Source organism: Vipera berus, assembly GCF_964194415.1.
Source record: "Vipera berus genome assembly, chromosome: 1".
NCBI classification, from domain to species: domain Eukaryota; kingdom Metazoa; phylum Chordata; class Lepidosauria; order Squamata; family Viperidae; genus Vipera; species Vipera berus.
Genome location: NC_138202.1, coordinates 153,530,701 through 153,550,204, shown reverse-complemented (window position 1 = coordinate 153,550,204; position 19,504 = coordinate 153,530,701). Strand labels below are relative to the sequence as shown.

Below are 19,504 nucleotides of genomic sequence, written 5' to 3'. Positions count from 1 at the left end.
GCATGTGCGGGGGAACCTTTACCTTTTTACCTAAAGATAGGTTCAGCGTTAAGAAGAATTGATGAATATAAATATAAACCAAATCAACAACAGAGCTCTCTTTTCTCAGTCTCTGAAAAGGTGACTCTTTCTTCATAACTCTGTGATAATTCTGGGATTCTTTCTTCAGTGTTTCAAAAACATGATACGAGCCATAGGCTACCTTGTAGTAGACACAGTGGCCACAAAAATCCAAAATAATAATAAAAAAAATTATAGAGATAATAATAAGGCTTCAAATTTATTTTTTTTTAAAAATTCATCAAATAAAATTTATTTTTAAAAATTTCCATTAAAATCAGAGAAAAGGGGGGAACTGTGACTGATAAGACAAGCCACAAGGATAGATTTCCCCCCCACGAACCAAAGTTGCTGCCTTCTGTATCTGAACTAATGTCAATTATCAGTGGTTTGTTTTTTTCCCCCAAAACAGGTAATGTTTTGGACACACAATTAGAAACAGTGATAGGAGAAATCAGAAAGGGATGCCTGCCTTGGTTCTGGTTAACCTCTTTAATAGCTACCATTCTCTAATGTGTGAGCTCCCAAATTTATACTCTTCTCCATTGCAAAATTGGAACTGAGGGATGTCTGTTACCTATTTAGATAACTATTTAGACTTGTCATTGCTGCCCTAGGGTTTTGAACATCTAAAGTAGCACTTTTCCTTCAAATCTGAAGAAGCCCTAGAATCATGTATTGAATCATTAATTTCTGGCCACCGTCAAGAGAATAGAATGGGTTCTTCACTAGTAAACAAAGGGCATTACACGAGAGAACAAATATTTTGCAACAACTCATGATTTCATGTTTAACTGATTGTCGTCGTGGGGAAAAAAAGCCCTAGATAAAATTAAATCGCTGGGCTTTTCTATGGAAAGTCTGTGTTCATTAGGTTTTGATAATGCTAGAACTGCCTTGAAACAACAAATCTGCGATATTGATCTCCAAACAAATCTAAGTAAGGTGTTACACTCCATTATTTGTCACTTGCTTCCAGAAGGATTCTTCCCAGCTTCTTATTTATCTTCCATCACAATTTTGAAATTTCGTAAAGCTTTCACTTTAGCCAGGTTGGATGCATTGCCCTCAGCAGTCCTTTTTGGACGGTTTAAGGGCACTCCTATGCACCTTCGGCTGTGTCTTTGTGGTGTTGGCTCTGTAGAAACTCTAAGCCAGGGGTGTCAAACTCAATTTCATTGACGGCCGTATCAGCATTGCAGTTGCCCTCAAGGGGCCAGGTGGGTATGGCCAGGGTGGGTGTGGCCTACTGGGTGGGCGTGGCTAGAGTGCGTATGGCCTACTGGGTGGGCGTGGCCAGCTCGACATCGTTCGCATCAAGGGTGCCTATGGGGGCCTGGGCAGGAGTGGGACAGATCTGAGGCTCTCTGGCAGGAGGAGGGTCTCTGGGCCAGGGCCAAGGCAGTGGGGGCCGTTCCCTCACTGTTTCCAGGATGGCTTCGCGGGCCACATGAAACCACTTCGCAGGCCGGATCCGGCCCCCGGGCCTTGTGTTTGACATGTCTGCTCTAAGCCATATGCTCCTTCATTGTTCCCTATATAAAGACTCTAGTCAAATTCTTATATATCTGATATTGAAGAAATTTCCAGGCAGGGGGTATGAATTTTATTTAATGCTACTACTTTTGGATAAGGACCCGAAAAGATCAATTCAGGTTGCCCAATTTTGTGCCACCATCTGCGCAATACATCGCACCTTTATCAAGGTTTGAAAATTTTTAATATGATGTTTTATTTTGAGAATTTTGGATTGTATTATATTCATCGTTTGGTGGTTTTATATCCTGTAAATATGGATGTAAGATTGTTACTGTTGTTATGTATTTTGATTGTGTCTGGCCTTAAGGCTGTAATAAACAGTTGTTGTTTAACTGATTGGTGTTTTTTTTTCTTCCTTAAATCTGATCTTTCCTACTCAGGCAAACTTTTTGGATTCAGGCTACCTGGATTGAGTCTTTTATCCTACAGAAAGCAATCTTTGCCACAAGACGATCCTGACGCGGTGATTGTTGATTCATCAAAACACAGCGACAACTCCATGGCCATGAAGCACTTTAAATCTCCTACAAAAGAAAGCTGCAGCCCCTCTGAAGGAGATGACACCAAGGCACTCATTCAACCAAGGACGTGTTCGCCTCCAGTGAATATATCTGGGCCTGTAGATCATTCATCACCAAAACAGCAATGGGATCGACTGTACCCAGATATGCTGCATTCCAGTGCAGCCCTGACTCTTGCTCAGTCAAAAGAGAGCATTAGTAGTATGCGGAGAGCATCTTCAGTGCACAACATGGAAGGATTTACCATCCATCCCAAGAACATGTTTAGGGATCGGCATGCTAGTGAAGGTACAGTATTGAGTGAGGGAGGGTGATCAATATTCATGAATTATGTCAACTGAATGGCTGGGAACAGAGTGGAACACATGTATTCCATTTTTTATCCAACTAGGACAAGATCTTTGAAGTTTCTTTGTCTTTAAAAGCTAAAGGGAAAATCTAGCAGGGATGACATTAAGCACTCTATGGTTTATAATTTGTGATCTTATTCAAAGGGAAGCTTATGTCCAAGTCAGTATGCTTCATATTGTGTTATAAGTCTATGCCCACTAATTTGAGAGTAAGTCCTAATAAATGTTCCCTCATTATTTGGGCAGCAGTTTATTGTAAAGGGATACTGATACAAGAATGGTTCAGATTGCAATGGCCACTTCCATATTCAGAAGGTCTTCATCCAGAGCATGCACCCAGGAGGAATTCCCTCCTCCAAAAAATGCATTCGTTCATCCATCCATCCATCCATCCATTTATTCAATTTAGGTACCACCCAGACTGACTTGGGGAAGGGGCTCACGTACAGTAGATGGCAACATAAAAATAATCACCTCATAACACAATGAACAGAATATGGATGCAGATGTGGTCAATACATAAAACAAATGTCATGCTCCCAGCACTGGCTCCAACCACCTTAGCCTAGAGCCTGAGAGAACGGCCAGGTCTTTAAGATCTCCCAGAAAGCCACCAGGGTAAACCAAATAGGAAACCTGACTAGATGAGCTAATTCTACCTTATTGTAAGGCTACCTTAACAAATTTCCCACCACCGCTTTAAACTGCCCTATAAATGAGGGCGGTCCTTCCTAAGTTTCTTCCTTTGACCATTAGTTGATTGGAGACTCCCCCCTCTCTTATCTGATTGTTTCATGTCTTCTCTTCGTCCATCAAGATCTTCATACATTCCATTATAGGTTGGAAGCCACCCAGTTTTCATAGGGAATTACATCCCAGAGAGCAGGTGCCATGATAAGAGAAGGTGTGATTCCTGGATCCGAAAGATGGCACTGTTTTAACTGAACCTGCCCAACCTGGCAGTCTGAATCAGCAATGTGCATGCATATTGTTTTAAAAGGAAGATATTCCTTGCTTCACAAATGAAGCCCTTGTTCATCTTAATGCCGTTGATTGGTTAGAATGCGTATTTGACTAATTGAGCAATTGGTTGCCTACGCTGTATTATTGATGAAGCCAGGAAAACTGCTGAACCGATTACAATTTCTTACATCAAATTACCCTCCAAATTTAAAGAACAGTCCCTTCTGAGATGTACTGCATCCCTGCTAATTGGAAAACACTTTGAGGACTCTGGGAAATGCTGAAGAGCAGTTGAATGAGGATAACTTTTGGTTCCTAATTCTAAAAAGAGAAAATTAGCCTCGCATTCATTACATTAGATTCACCCAAATTAATGTTGGCTCCCTCAAGATATATTGGGGAACCATGAAAGGGGGGAAAAACTGAGCAGTTCGGAGTCTTTGGATACACAGTTTATTTCCCCCCTTTGCTTTTCTTTATTCTGCTGAATAACAGATAATGGTCGCAGTGTCAAAGGTAATGTAAATTTATAACATCTATTGTTCAGTGCTTTTGAGAGACACATTATTTGGCATGTTAACTTGCCTGCTGTATAAACTGTACAAATGCATCATACTCATGCTAACCTTTATAAAGCTGGGCACATTACAGGAATTACTGTTCTTTTGCTTGATGGTTGCATCACCTTTCTCTTTGCTCTCAATTCAGAGTGATGATAGATGGCCATTCAGAGGAAGCTGTGAAGGGATGTACAGTAATGTTCTTTCAAAGCCACTGGCCTCAGTTATAATGCAATCCTCTACTTGTCTATCCAGAAGAAAGTTCCCATCATTTCTCTGGGGCTTTTTTCTTTGATCACTGATTTGAGCAGCGCATCCTGTTAAGCCCCTTTGATTTGAGTGGGAGAGCTAAGCGTGTGCCTAATTCTCTCCCATCAAAAACCCCAGGAGGGTTTAAAAGTTTGAACTTTGGCTGGATTGTACCTACTGTATGTAAGCTTGTTGAGGAAGGTAGAATGTGGATGCGGCCAATCCTATTGCAGATAACGTAACTTGGAGTTTTCAAGATATGATCTTGTAAAATATTACAAATTGAGCTTTGCATGAGTGAAATTAGCCACCATTGATTCATTTTAAATCCAATTCAGTTTTATCTTTCTGACACCAAGACAATCGGTGAATAATCTGGACCCTTCACGTATTCCTCTTTTGTCTCCTTAAAACTAGTCTCACGCTCCTGGATGGCAGGGGGTATGGTTTAAGCTTACTGTAGTCTTCAGGTGTGCCTGCATGAATTCCATTTGCAATTCCATGTGGAAATGTGTATTCATATATATCACATGCTAGTATTGGTCCTTTTTACCAGGACAACAGTGCAAGCAAAGTTAGTCAAATGGAGGCATTCCTTTCTCTAGCTAACTAAAAATCCCTTTTGCACATTATTTTCCATAACAAAACTGATCATTTGTGTTTATAGCCTAAATTTAGTAGGAGAGGCAGGATGAAGGAGGAATTTTCTCCTTTGTTCCTCTCCAACATGTCATTTAAATTTTGTGGAAAAATCAATATACTTGATGAAATGTCTCCATCAAACCTGCATGGTGTGCATGTGCTAATGCCCACAAGTGACCCAGTTCTAGGAAGTTCTCCCATTTGCTTCTTGTCTCCATCAGCAGTAATTTTGATATTGTGTGGTGCCATGTTGTAAGTGAACAACTGTCTTTAAATGAAATTGCTGCTGGCTTGAAGTACTCTGCCTGTTTCTGTATTTATTGTCACTATAGATCCACATCAGTATTCCATAGTCTTTAAAGCCCATTTTAAGATTCTCAGAAGGAAATGAACATATTTCTGATAGAAGCCTATTCCATAAGAACAGACCTGCCATAAAGAAATATTCTGTTTTCCATGCCTGCCAGCCTAGCAGCTATGGATAAGCTCTTGAAAAGGGCCACCAGAAATCACAGATGGAAAACAAGCAACCGTAGCACAAAAGACACCCAGGATTACCCAGGATTTGGAGTCTATCTTGATGAATCTTGTATTCAGGAGTCCATGTGCCAATGAAATTAAACAGTATTCTTAATGTTTTCTCCCTAATTTGGGCATTCAGGAAGTATTTATTTATGGGATACATTTGTGGTCCATTTTTCTTCTATGTCACAACAACTCTCAGAAGCTGGCAGAAGGTAATATGTTCAAGAATCCTTTTTCAGTCTTAGGGCACCAGGAGACATGGCTGGCATCAGAGAAGGTGGGCCCAAAATTTAGGAAAGGTAAACAAATGACATCTTACTTGCCCCTTCAGCACAGATATATGCACCTTACATGGGACTAACATGCTATTTGGGGAAAGTTGGGGGTTTTAGAGCAGGGGTCTTCAAACTTGGCCCTTTTATGACTTGTGGACTTCAATTCCCAGAATTCTTCAGCCAGTGTGCCTGGCTGAGGAATTCTGGGAGTTGAAGTCCACAAGTCATAAAAGGGCCAAGTTTGAAGACCCCTGTTTTAGAGTATAATGAAAAACTCTGCTGTCCACAGTGAGAATCCAGAGGTCTTCAGGAATCCAAGAAACCAGAACTTTGTTTTCTTGTCGCTCCTTCAGCATATGGTATTTACAAGTATACTGCCTTTGAATCTGGAACTTTCATAGAGCCATACTAACTATAGATTTCTTCTAAATTCATAATTTAAAAAGTTCATGTGCTCCAGACTTTAAAAGCCCATAGTTCTCAATCTAGTGTGAAATAAATCTTTCAGGCCAAGTTTATCTAGATTTAAGTCCAAGATATTACTCCACTCATGGATTTCTGCTTTCACTTGTCTTCACTCAACTAGCTCAGAAGTCTGTAAACACTGAAGAAATTGATTCCCACTTTCTCTATAATTTTCCACTTTTTAAAATTTTCTCTAGTTTAAGGACCCTACAAAGATTAGATGATAACAGAATCATTTACAGTAGCAGAAAGGATGAGAAGTCCTGGTTCAAGAGTGGGTGTGCAATGGGCATGAATTGTTTATTGCTTCTAGGCACTATATTCTGCCCTTCTTCCACAATTAAAAGTGTTGGCAGATTCTAAACTAGAGAGTTAACAAGTCTGCTTGAAAAACAAAAATAACAATAAAGGTATTTACTTTTTTAGTTATCTGGAAAGTGGCTCAAGACATTATATCATCTGATATCTTCTTCTTTTTTCTTGTAGGTCCTTTTAACCATATCAAGTCAAGTCTATTAGGATCTACATCTGATTCAAACCTCAACAAATACAGCACCATCAATAAGATTCCCCAGCTCACTCTAAACTTTTCTGATATCAAAAATGAAAAAAAGGCAGCATCTTCTCCATCATCAGAGAAAACAATCATTGCACCCAAAGTGAAAGAAAGAACACACAATGTCACTGAAAAGGTTACACAGGTGGGAGATTTTAATATGTAATTGTGTCTCTTCTTTAATTTCTGTGAACACTCCACTCCTTCTCTTCACGTCTGCATGCCCTTCATGCTTTTGTTAGGCTTGTGCAGTTGGTTCTTCTAGATCAGGGGTGTCAAACTCAATTTCATTGAGGGCCGCATCAGCATTGTGGTTGCCCTCAAGGGGCCGGGTGGGCGTGGCCTACTGGGTGGGCATGGCCTACTGGGTGGGCGTGGCTAGAGTGCCTACGGCCTGCTGGGTGGGCATGGCCAGCTCTACATCGTTCGCATCAAGGGTGCCTATGGGGGCCTGGGCAGGAGTGGGACAGATCTGAGGGTCTCTGGCAGAAGGAGGGTCTCTGGGCCAGGGCCAAGGCAGCGGAGGCCATTCCCTCACTGTTTCCAGGATGGCTTCACGGGCCGCATGAAACCACTTCGCGGGCCGGATCCGGCCCCTGGGCCTTGTGTTTGACATGTCTGTTCTAGATGAAATGGAATGACAACAATTCTTCTAGCAACACAGAGGAAAATTAATGTAGATTAAACCTATAATTATCCAGAGAAAGGGCTCTGTGAGGGAAATAGTGCACTATGTTGTTGTAAGTGAATTCTGTAGAGGAACATAGACTTATCCATTTAACTTGGGTATATCTGATATAGTAGCACAGATATTGTTCTATGGTGGCCTTCGTTCAGTCTGCTTACCTACCTGACTGTGGATAATATGCAGAAGTCAAATGAAGTTGAGCAAAATTTAGCAATTTCTTCCAATCCTAATAGCCAAGTTGTCATATGTTACATAGACTACAAGAAGTATATGCATATCACATTACAAGAGTCAGACTATTTAAGAGAGACAAAATCAAGACATGAAGTTCAGGCTGGTAACCTGAGCACTGATTCCAGTACACCACCAAGGAGATCTTGCTATACTTCTATTTTCTTGAAGGTTCAACTTCCACCCAAGTCACATGGTCCTAACTATTTCCCAATTGTTAAAGTTGGTCAGTCAAGTAAATTGATCTTTCTGCTTTTCTATTCTAATTCCTTTGTTACTTAACACAATATGGTGCCTTCATTCTTTCGGGTACTGCTCTGAACTTGTTTCTGCAGAAGTTCATGGCTGGAGGTGTTCTTCTAATTCTTTTGGGGCAAGGGGTTGGTCGATTCCATATTCTCCATTCTCCTCTCTTCTGTCTCAGATGCTATCTCAGAGGTTGGCCCACTATCTCCCAGAGATGCTGTGTTTTGTATCTCTTCTTTCTCATCCTCTTCCCCATCCTCAACAAAAGCTTCAATTTATTATTGTAATATCTTTCAGACGTGCCCACTGCAAAACTGAAATTCAGAGATACTACTGTAATACTTTCACTCTGAATTATTCATCTTTGGGTTTTCTCTTTGATGAATAACATCTCTGAACTCTTCCGATAACTGTACTTAGTAAGGTTTTTTTTAGAGCTTTAAAAGATAAAACCCTTTTATTGTTTCTAAATCATTTTGTGAGCATCGGCATCTAAAAAGTGATGGGCATTTGTGTGTTGATGCTAATAAGTTTAAATAAGCAAACATAGCAGAATAAATACCTCTTTTATGAATCACAGCATAGTCTTAGACCAAGGGTACCAGAGTAAAATTCAATGTATTTACTGAGGGTTTTTTTGTTGGTAAGTTAATTGTGAAACTGCAGACTAAAGTGCATGGAGATTGCCTTAAAGAGTTCCTAAGAACTTAAATCAGGGGTCTTCAAACTTGGCCCTTTTATGACTTGTGGACTTTAACAAGTCATAAAAGGGCCAAATTTGAAGACCCCTGTCTTAGATCATACCCGCAGAAGACAATCTTGTTTGAAAGACTGTCAGAGGAGAATATTCCTTGGTAAAATGATTCTTCTGACCAATTCAAGTCTATTATAAGAAGAGCAGCCTTGAAGTTGCTCCTCAGCGGTAAACATCTGGGCAGCAGACTAAGCAAATTGTGAGCTTTCCTGGCAGTCTTTAGTTGTAATAGATCTCAAATTCTGTTCATTTTTATAGGTTAATAGAATTTTATAGGGCTATCGGCTTAGTCATTTCGGGTTATTTTATAGATTTTATTTTCATGTTTATATTTGATTGCTTGATTGTATTTTATTATATGCTAGTCTTTGAAGTTTCCTCTTTTCGGTTTTTCTTCTGCGGTATAATGGATTGCATTTCTATTAAAATTATACTAATAATTTCTGATTGTTCAGCTCTCTTTTCCATTATTGCAGTTCGGTTTTTGTTCTTGTTTTTGGCCAGGTGCGACTCTTAGGGTTTGGCAGTTCTTCAAAGGGAGTCTTTATTTGTTGCAGCTTCAATTGAAGGAGCCCTTCAAAGGTGCTTTACATTTTCAGCAGCGTGTTTCAGGAGGAGAAAAAGAGGCCCCAGTGATAAATGAATGCACGACCCCTGGATCTACAGGAGTCTAAGGATGATTACATATATGCACAAATATTCTACTCCGTTAACAATTCTCCAGTCACATTATCTAGCCTTATAATATTATCCTTAAACTTCTCTTCAGTTTTAAAATATGAGTAATTCACCCTATCAGAAAGTGAGCAAAAGGAAATACTTATTTTTCCAAACTAAAGAATAGCTAATATTTCTGTTTTTGTATATGTGTGTATATTAGCATAACTGTACTTTACCTGATAGCCATCTTTTTTATAAATCTGGGTCAACATATTAAACTATGGTTAACAAGGAAATTATTTTAATATTTCCAAATCCTTGTATAACTTATAATAGCCTAAGTCTAGCTCCATTCTGCTTTCTAAAGGCATAACAGATAATTTAATGCCACAAGATGTCATTCATATTTATTAGTGACTCTATACTAGGGAGAAATGTACACAATAAAAATTACATATTTTTAAAATTAATAGGCACGTCTTTTACACACATTTACATAGAATTTCTGGTAGAATCTGTAGTTTAATATGCCAGCCATCTACAGCTCTCTGCATTCAAAATTAAATCTTTTTTTAAATTTTATTAAAGAGTTTTACAAAAACAAAGTTTTACAATATATCCCCAAATCCCCCCCACCCCAAACCCGCCCACTTTCCCCCCCCCACTTCCCAGAGCTAAATACAGGATTATAGTTACAATAATCATATTCTAAATAAAAATTATGCATAATATACAATTAACCAAATTCATAATGTGCTTTAACTCCCCTTTAACATAACTACAAACAAAGTACCAATAACAATATCCCACTAAAATCTACTCATAAGCTAAATGGAACTTTTTAGTCCCATATTTGTTCTGTATATAATCTATCCATCTCCTCCAAACTGAAATATATCTTTCCTGTGAATGATCTTTCAAGTAAGCAGAAATCTTAGACATTTCTGCAAGATTCGAAACTTTGACCACCCATTCTTCTATAGTAGGCAAACTATCCTTCTTCCAATATTGTCCCACCAGTAAGCCTGCTGCTGTTATCATATTCAACATCAAATTGGTTTCTTTAACATCACAATCTACAACAATACCCAATAAAAACAATTGCGGAGAAAACTTTATCTTTCTCTTAAAAATCTTTTGAATGTTCCACCAAATTTTGATCCGAAAAGCTTTTATATTTCTACATGTCTACCACATGTGAAAGTAGGTATTCAAAATTAAATCTTGAAGTGTTTGCCAAGGGGGTCAAGAACTCTTTACAGAATGCTTCCGATGAATGTTGACATTAGTTTGTATTTCTGTTCTCTTTATGATTTAATCAACTCCTGAAGAATTTGCAGGAATAGCTTTTACAAGTTCACCATTTTTAATGAGAAGAAAATCAATTCTCTATAGTTCCTTCCTATTATAACTTCTTATCTATCATTCCCTAAACATAAACATTTGAGCCCGTTACACACACACACACACAGAGAGAGAGAGAGAGAGAGAGAGAGAGAGAGAGAGAGAGAGAGAGAGAGAGAGAGAGAGAGAGAGAGAGAGAGAGAGAGACTGTGTTATCAGTGTGCATGGAACTTTATAAAGCGTAAGAAAGTACTTTCATGTTCTGAAAATTACCTTCATTTCCTGTTTAGCAGATCCTCTTGAAATTATGATCCAGATGAGAGGTTTATTTTTGCCTTTCATTTATTTTCATTTTGCCGTTGCCTTGAAAGTTTCTTTTGCTTACTTATTTATTTACATCCAGGGTTGCTTGTTTTTCAGATCTAGGTTTGCACAGCTTTTAGCATGCCACTCAAAAGTAGACATTCTTAGGACCAAGAAAAGAACAAAGCCAGGACCAAAAATAAATTTAATCTTGAATTTAATTAAATCCCAATACTGTGTAAACCTCATGAATTTAATTAGGTCCATTTTCTTTTACAGAATAATAAATTTGTTAATTTAATTGGTCTTACGTTAATCTCAGGCTGTTTTAGAACTCATCCTCAAAGAACACCTGCACATGTTACAATTCTGCTGGAAAACACCAAGTTTTTCTCTAGGTTTCACAATCTTCCTTTTGTCTTCCTCCTTCCTTATATAAGCTATTACATATAGGCTAAGAGAAGACAGGAAAAAAAATTGTGGAAGCTGAACTTCCAATCTATTGATTTCTTGTAAAACTGGTTCAACTATAGAAGGACTTGGATGAGATGAATTATGAGAGACTAAAGTTTTTGAGTCTGAATCCCAACAGTTGATTCTGCTTCCATGGCTGTTCCATCTGCAGCTGGAGGTGCTGAAGATAGAGTGAGAGTATCTTAATAGCTTGGAGCATTTCATGGTTCCTTAAACCCAGCCAGAATTACTGAGAACCAGGAGAGAATAATCGGTGCTTTTCAAAAGGTTCAAAACTTTGGATCAAGTGGGGAAAAAAATGTCTCATCTACAAAAAAAAAACACTATTAAATAGGGCAATTCTTCATGGCAACCTAATTCTTCCCTGTAGTCTTAGACACGGAACTGGGACAGGTTCTGTTATGTTGCAGTGGTGTATATGGAAGCTGATGGAAAAGGCGGAAACTTTCTCTGTTTCCTATTTCTGCCTGTGGTCTTTTCATTGATTTGACCAGTTCTTCTCTCTTTCGATAAATGGAAAGGGCAGAATAATTACTATAAACCTTCCAGTTGTTGAAGAAAAGCTTACACTTCAGTTTCCATGTAAGAGGATTCTCCTCTGTAAGGAAGAGACACAGCATTATTAGCTTTTAAAAGGTTTGTTGGATGCTGGCTTAAATATGTAGTTTGAAGCATCATGCCATTTTTTCCATGCAATGGTAATGGTCTTTTTTCACATGACTTTATACTGAGTCTAATTTTACTGTACTAGCACCAAGGCAGATATTCATACCATGAATTAGTTTAGCATTTAGTCTTTGTATTTCTTGGAGAAAAAAAGCAAGGAATGGACATGTTTAACTAAGCTAGTATAGGGTTATGGCTTGGAAGAAAAATATATTATTTGACCATGACTACGGTTTTCTATAGGCATAGGAAAATCCCAAATGATTCCAAAAATTAGGGATTTCCCCTCCCCCAGATTACAAGCAGAAACAAGGAAGCTTGATTTCAGTGGGTCACAGCAGCTTTGGAAACCTAACCCTACCCCACCCCCCACCCTCTGCCATGGCCCTAATTTACCTCATTTCAGATTCATGCATTGTTTTTAGATTCAGTAGAGAGGACCAGCCTACACAAATGCAAAATGGCCTTCATATCTGAATTTGCACTTGTTGTTGTTGTTAGTTGCAAAGTCATATCCGACCCATCGCGACCCCATGGACAATGTTCCTCCAGGCCTTCCTGTCCTCTACCATCTTCTGGAGCCCATTTAAGCTCACGCCTACTGCTTCAGTGACTCCATCCAGCCACCTCATTCTCTGTCGTCCCCTTCTTCTCTTGCCCTCAGTCTTTCCCAGCATTAGGCTCTTTTCCAGTGAGTCCTTCCTTCTCATTAGGTGGCCAAAGTATTTGAGTTTTAGCTTCAGGATCTGGCCTTCTAAAGAGCAGTCAGGGTTGATCTTCTCTCAGACTGACTGGTTTGAATACCTTGCAGTCAAAGGGACTTGCAGGAGTCTTCTCCAGCACCATAGTTCAAAGGCCTCAATTCTTTGGCGCTCAGCCTTTCTTATGGTCCAAATTTCACAGCCATATATTGCAACTGGGAAAACCATGGCCTTGACTATTCGCACTTTTGTTGGCAGGGTGATGTCTCTGCTTTTTAGTATGCTGTCTAGATTTGCAATAGCTTTCCTCCCCAGGAGCAAACGTCTTTTAATTTCTTGGCTGCAGTCCTCATCTGTGGTGACCCTGGAGCCCATGAAAATAAAATCTGTCACTACCCCCATTTCTTCCCCATCTATTTGCCAATTGGCACTTAGACCAACATTATTCAGGTCCTGGCTCTCCTAGCAAAATCATGAGCAACTTTAGCATCCTGTTTTTTCCAAATTAGATAGACATTTAATATCTTATTCTCAGGAGCACTGCAACTTCTCTTTGGATACAATATTCTTCATAATTTCTGTATATGCAAATAATATATAATTTTACTTTCTTTTTCTTTCTGAATCCATAAAAAATATGGTCTTCAATCTCCTGCTTCTGAGTAGCAAGTCTTCTGATTTGCATAAAAAATATCTTTGCATCAATTCCTGAGTTCTCCAGTTAGAAGCAAGATCATATTACAGGCAATGTGAACAACCATTACCTAAGGCACGGAAGGAAAAAGTGCTAGTTAAAGTAAACCATGTTGCCCTAGAGCACAGGTCGGCAACCTGCGGCTCCGGAGCCGCATGCGGCTCTTTGAGCCGTCTCTTGCGGCTCCCAGCCGCCCGGTGCGCACGCACCTCTTCCAACGGGCAGTGGTGCGCGCGCACCTCTCCAAATGGAGAGTGGCACCGCCCGTTTGGAGAGGTGCACGCGCACCTCCCCGAATGGGCGGAGGTGCGCGCGCACCTCCCCAAACGGGCAGCGGTGCCGCTCTTTCAGGAAGCTGCCGCGGCCCGTCTGTGAAGCTGCCGAAAGCGGCAGCTTAGCAGACGGGCCGCGGCAGCTTCCTCAAAGAGCGGCGCCCCTGCCCATTCCGAGAGGTGCGCGCGCACCTCTCCGAACGACCGGAGGTGCGCGCGTACCTCCGCGCGAACGGGCAGCGTTGCCGCTCTTTGAGGAAGCTGCCGCTTTCGGCAGCTTCCTCAAAGAGCGGCGCCGCTGCCCCTTCGCACGGAGGTACGCGCGCACCTCCCCAAAGGTTTGGGGAGGTGCGCGCGCAACTCCGGTCGTTCGGAGAGGTGCGCGCGCACCTCTCGGAATGGGCAGGGGCGCCGCTCTTTGAGGAAGCTGCCACGGCCCGTCTGCAAAGCTGCCGAAAGCGGCAGCTTTGCAGACGGGCCGTCGCCATCGGGCAACCGGGAACCGGTTCCATCTCATTTTTAAAAAAATGGCAGCCGCGTGCGTCCGCGCATGCGCAAAAAAACCTTTTTGCGCATGCGCGTGCATGGACACACGCACGCGGCTCCCTCTTTTTTTAATTTGTGATGGAACCGGTTCCCAGTGGCTCTTTTTCTTTTTTAGGTTGCCGACCCCTGCCCTAGAGGCTTAAGTATCTCTATCCAAATATTTTACCAAAGCCCAATAGATACAGAAAGAGAAAATGATGTCTTTATCTTCACTTTTCAATCTAAACCAAAGCAAGATAGCAATCACATCTAGGACAAACAGGGCTTGTATAAAACCTAAAAATAATCCATTTATTCAGATCTCTGACTGCTTATACACTGCCCTAAATCCTTTTCCTCTACTTAAATGTGTTCAGAGAGTGTGAAGAAAGTTTTCCCAAGGGGTTTTGTGGATGATTCTCTAAGACTTTATTTAAGTCAAGCTTTCTCAATATTCTCCTGTCTCCAAAGAGAAAACTTGTGAAAATAGGAATTGTTAAAGAGGAGCTGACTTCTAATTATATTTACTTCTCTTTTCATTTACCGTAATGTTCAGAATAGAATGTACCATCTCTGTAGCTCCCTTACGCAGCACTTGTTTTATTTTATTTATTTGTATCCCACCTTTATTATTTTTGGCTGGCAGATAATTCAATATTCAGTATGGGAGGAGATGATGAAAGATCTCCCTGAGATGGGGAAAAAGGCTAAGACTTTTTTGCTGCTGATAGTATGGCAGTGGAGAATAGAGCAGGCTCCTTCTCCACAAGTCAACTGTGAACTGAGATCATAGGGTTACCTAGGATTTTTCTTTACAATTTATCAATGAGTAGAATATTCTCTTATCTACTAACATGCAGGGAAAAGACTAGGATGAAGGAAAACATATGGATCTCATGGAGCACATTTTCACCATATGATAAAAATGCTCATGCGTGATCACGAGCACTGACAAGGGACTGACTTTACAAGAGAAAATGACAAAATGGGGGGGGGGGAAATGACAGAGAGAGACTGGCTGTTTCTTGGAGAAATCCTTCTGTTCTAATATGGTATTTCTTAATATAAAAGGAGTAAGAATGGGAGGGATGAGGTGATTTGTGAGTTTTGACTTTTTCTTTCTTTAGGGAAGTTTTAAACTCAGACTACTAGGGAAAGACTTGGAAATTGCAGCTGTGTATTTATATTGTATTCTTGGTAACAATGTCAGCCAACAATCATGGGTTGCATTCATCATATATCCTTTAGCTAATTTCTGAATTAACCCATTTTAACCTACTAAGCTATAGAAATCTAGTCAAGGTTAACCCTAATATTCAAGCTTAGCATGTTGTACACTATAGCCATGTCTATTACACACACACACACAGGCATACATACAACACAGAGTCCTTTCCTGTGGTTCTTGAAATATTGCTGAACTCTACCTACAGTGGTCATACCAATCCTTAGGGGGGGGAAACTGATAGGAACATCTGGAGGAAACATCACCCCATCATAGAAGATGGTTATAAGAGAACTCGTGAATAGTTCTAAACCTCAACTTTTGAAATGCATCAAATGTTAACCCTGTATCATTAATTACATACACAATCTTGATTCTATTAGCACAATGCAATGTCATCTTATTTTATCCTAGTGTTTTATTTGGTATGCTCTGGATGAAATTTGTGTGCTCTGGATGTAGTTTCTCTTTTTCCTAGCATTTCTTCATTTGCTCAGTAGAAAACTAATGTAACTACCATGCAGGAAACTTATCTGTGTTTACCTTTAGTATATAGCAAAATGTATGTGGATATTTTACATTGCAACCCCAGTCCTAATTATAGTAATGATTTAAGTGTGGCTAATTACGTGATCATTTCCAAAGTGTAATTACATAAAGTAAATGTGGAAAAACAGCTGGGTTGTTGGAACAAAGGGGGAGAAAAGAGTACAGTTTACTGTGATGGGACCAGCTGTCAAGATCAATGGGCTGATTCCTCAGTGCCTCACACCTGTGCTGTCATTAGGGAAAATCAAATATGAACAAGCCACAAAGGTGTGCAGAGAAAAGCTAATGTCAGGGATAAGGAAGAGGAAGTTTGGCCTAATTAGAACTTATTTTTTTCTTCTTAAAAAAAGATGTGGACCTATTAAAAATTCTTTCTTCATAATGGCAAATACCATTAGGCATGTTGCCAAGTCCTATTTACTGGGTTGTTGGTGCAGCTGTAGCTTATCCATCCTCCAGCCAAAGTGATCCAACAAACCTGAGAAAGCAACTTGCTTGTTAGTGCTAGATTACCCTTCAACATCCCCCTGGTGAAAACAGGGACATGCTGTGTTTGAGAACTTATGCACCTGAGAAAAATTCCTTCTGTGTCGAATCATACTTGGCCAATATTCTATTCTATTCTATTCTATTCTATTCTATTCTATTCTATTCTATTCTATTCTATTCTATTCTATTCTATTCTATTCTATTCTATTCTATTCTATTCTATTCTATTCTATTCTATTCTAAGGTGGGACAGAAGGGGGACAGAATCCTCCTTGTGTGAGGATTAATCCTAATATTTGTACTAATTAAAGTACAAATTTTCATTAAATTACTTCATTTTTTAACCTGGCTATGTTCACCGACTTTCTGAAGAACAACTTTTCTGACACCGCTTAAGGTCAACAGCACTCCTCAACCCTCCAAATGTTTTCTGCACTTGTTGGGAACACAGTTGGATATTCTTCTTCCATTGGTTTGTGTTTGCTCTTCCAAATATTAGCAAAACAAGCATCTAAAAGTAGTGTGCAAATTGCAGCAGTCACATCTTAAAGAACGTGAGAAAGTCCCATATAGCCAAAGAAAAGTGGGGAAAGAAGCCATCCTTCTCCTGTGGTTCTTTATTTCCCACCGGACCTGGGCTGAACAGGACCAATTATGTTTATATAATACCGCCCTCTTCAAAACAGGAGTCCTCCTAATGTGGAAGATCATTTGTGCATCTTTTACAGTGCGACCTTATACATGCCTGTTTTGAAGAAAATTCCCCTGAATTCAGTAAGGTTTACTCCCAAGAAGATGAATGTAAGATTGCACTTCTAAGAAGATACAGGCCTGTGAAAGAAGAAAAGAATAAATAATGCATATATTTTTTTAATCCTTAGTAAAGATGTAGACAGAAGCAAAGCCCTCTTCAAGGTTGCTGTTTAAAGTTTCAAGTCTGAATCAGAGAAATTATTTAAGCAGCTACTTTAACCAGAGAACTGATTCGTGGTATATATTCATTAAACAAACAAAATTTCCTCAAAATTAGAGATTATCAAAAGGAATTTAATGCATGAACACTAAATTAAGGGGGGCGGGAATCTGGTCTGTTGGGAAGATGAATTAGGAACGATTGTCATCTCTACTGAGTTAATTTTTTTAAAAAAAATACCTTTAAGAAGAAAAGCAAATCTGCATTGGCAAAAGAGTTATGGAAATCACTTCTATATTTTTTTTTATTTTATATCTATCTACTTTTGATCAATTTTAATGAAGTGAAAATGTGCAGTGGTTTTAAATAAATTCTAATTTTTCTTGATGATGAACCTGGCAAGTGGGAGTCAGCAAATAAGTAGGTGAAATATACATTTTTTAAACTGGATAACTGAAGCTATCTTTCCTATCCAGTCCCAGAAAAAGGGAGGGAGGGAGGAAGGAAGGAAGGAAGGAAGGAAGGAAGGAAGGAAGGAAGGAAGGAAGGAAGGAAGGAAGGGAAGGAAGGAAGGAAGGGAAGGAAGGAATAATATCTGAATGCTGTGAATGCAGTTAAAATGCATATAAAGTTTAAGTTTAAGTTTAAGTTTATTTGATTTCTATACCGCCCTTCTCCCGAGGGACTCAGGGCGGTTCACAGGGCATATATAAATAGCAGTACAAAAATTAAAAAGAAATTAAACCAATGCCCAATTAAAATACAACAACAATAAAATAATAAAAAACCAATTAAAAAACCCATATTCTCCCATCAGGCCAGACCAGCTAATTCAAATAAGTGGGTCTTCAGCCCGCGGCGGAAGGATCGAAGGTCCGATGCCATCCGGAGCTCAACCGGCAGTTGGTTCCATAATGCCGGAGCACCCACAGAGAAGGCCCTCCCCCTGGGGGCCACCAGTCGACATTCCCTGACCGGAGGCACCCTGAGGAGGCCCTCTCTGTGGGCACGCACAGGGCGGAGGGGAGTTGACGCCGGCAGCAGGTGGTCCTCGAGGTATCCCGGACCCATGCCATGTAAGGACTTAAAGATCATAACCAAGATCATAACCAATACAGACATTGATTCACACTATATTTTAGTCTTTTTTGTTAAAAAAAAGTGTGCCTATAACTGCATAGGGAAAAATGTCAGTGTACAGGAAAGTGTGGTAACCGGGAAATTACAATAAATTTCACTAACCCTCTGAAGTAATTATACATAATGTTTACAATTGTCTTGGAATTGGTTATCCCATGAAGGCTTCTGGTACTAATTTCATGTTTGAACGTTTTTTTTAGTATTTCTGCCACTTGTTTTGAATAGTGGTTAGTGGATTTCCCTTAGAATTTATGAGATTGCAGCTCAGATTTTCAAGTTAATTTTTATTATGTATCACTCCTCACGCTGTCAGCTCTTTCGAGGCATAGAGGCAGGAGATGGGCTAACAGCATGAATTATTACAGACCGTATCCAGACTTTGCTGTGCTTAGGCTTCACTGAAGCAGTTACTCAAGGCAATATTCAGTTGTGTAAATTTCACTGGATCTGGATTCAGTCTTACTAACTGAATTATGACTCACGACTGAGTCACAATTAATAATTCTCAGCCTGGTATATGAGCAATCTCTCTGAAAAACATTGCCACAGTACTTCATCGTAGGAAGGTTGTGTCTCATGATGAAGAATTTGTGAGCACTGATTCAGACGTGCAGATCTTCCTCTGATGTTTTCATAGAACTGAAATTAGTGTGGAAGCATACGGGGCCCCCTCCAAACTGTGAGACAATGTTAGCCAAACTTTATTCACATATATCTTGAACAAAACATTAATAGAAGTTTCAAATTTGGACATTTGAATGTATCAGAGAGCCAGTTTGGTGTAGTGGGGAAGGTGCTGGCCCAGAAGCCAGGGGACTGTCCATTCTGGTCCCGCCTGAGGTGGCTGGATGACTTTGGGCTGCCCACTCTCTCTCAGCCCGGTCGCCTTCACCAGGTGGCTGTTGTGGGCAGAATAGGAGGAGGA

General features: G+C 39.9%; 1 protein-coding gene across 1 annotated transcript in view; it reads left to right on the top strand.

Annotated features, from left to right (window-relative positions):
* KCNH7 (potassium voltage-gated channel subfamily H member 7) overlaps positions 1-19,504 on the top strand; it is a 321,521-nt gene that overhangs the window by 216,384 nt on the left and 85,633 nt on the right. Inside the window, exons 4-6 of the mRNA XM_081314535.1 lie at positions 1,980-2,408; positions 3,929-3,949; positions 6,636-6,850. Coding sequence (XP_081170661.1) covers positions 1,980-2,408; positions 3,929-3,949; positions 6,636-6,850 — 665 coding nt within the window. The remainder of the gene's footprint in view (positions 1-1,979; positions 2,409-3,928; positions 3,950-6,635; positions 6,851-19,504) is intronic.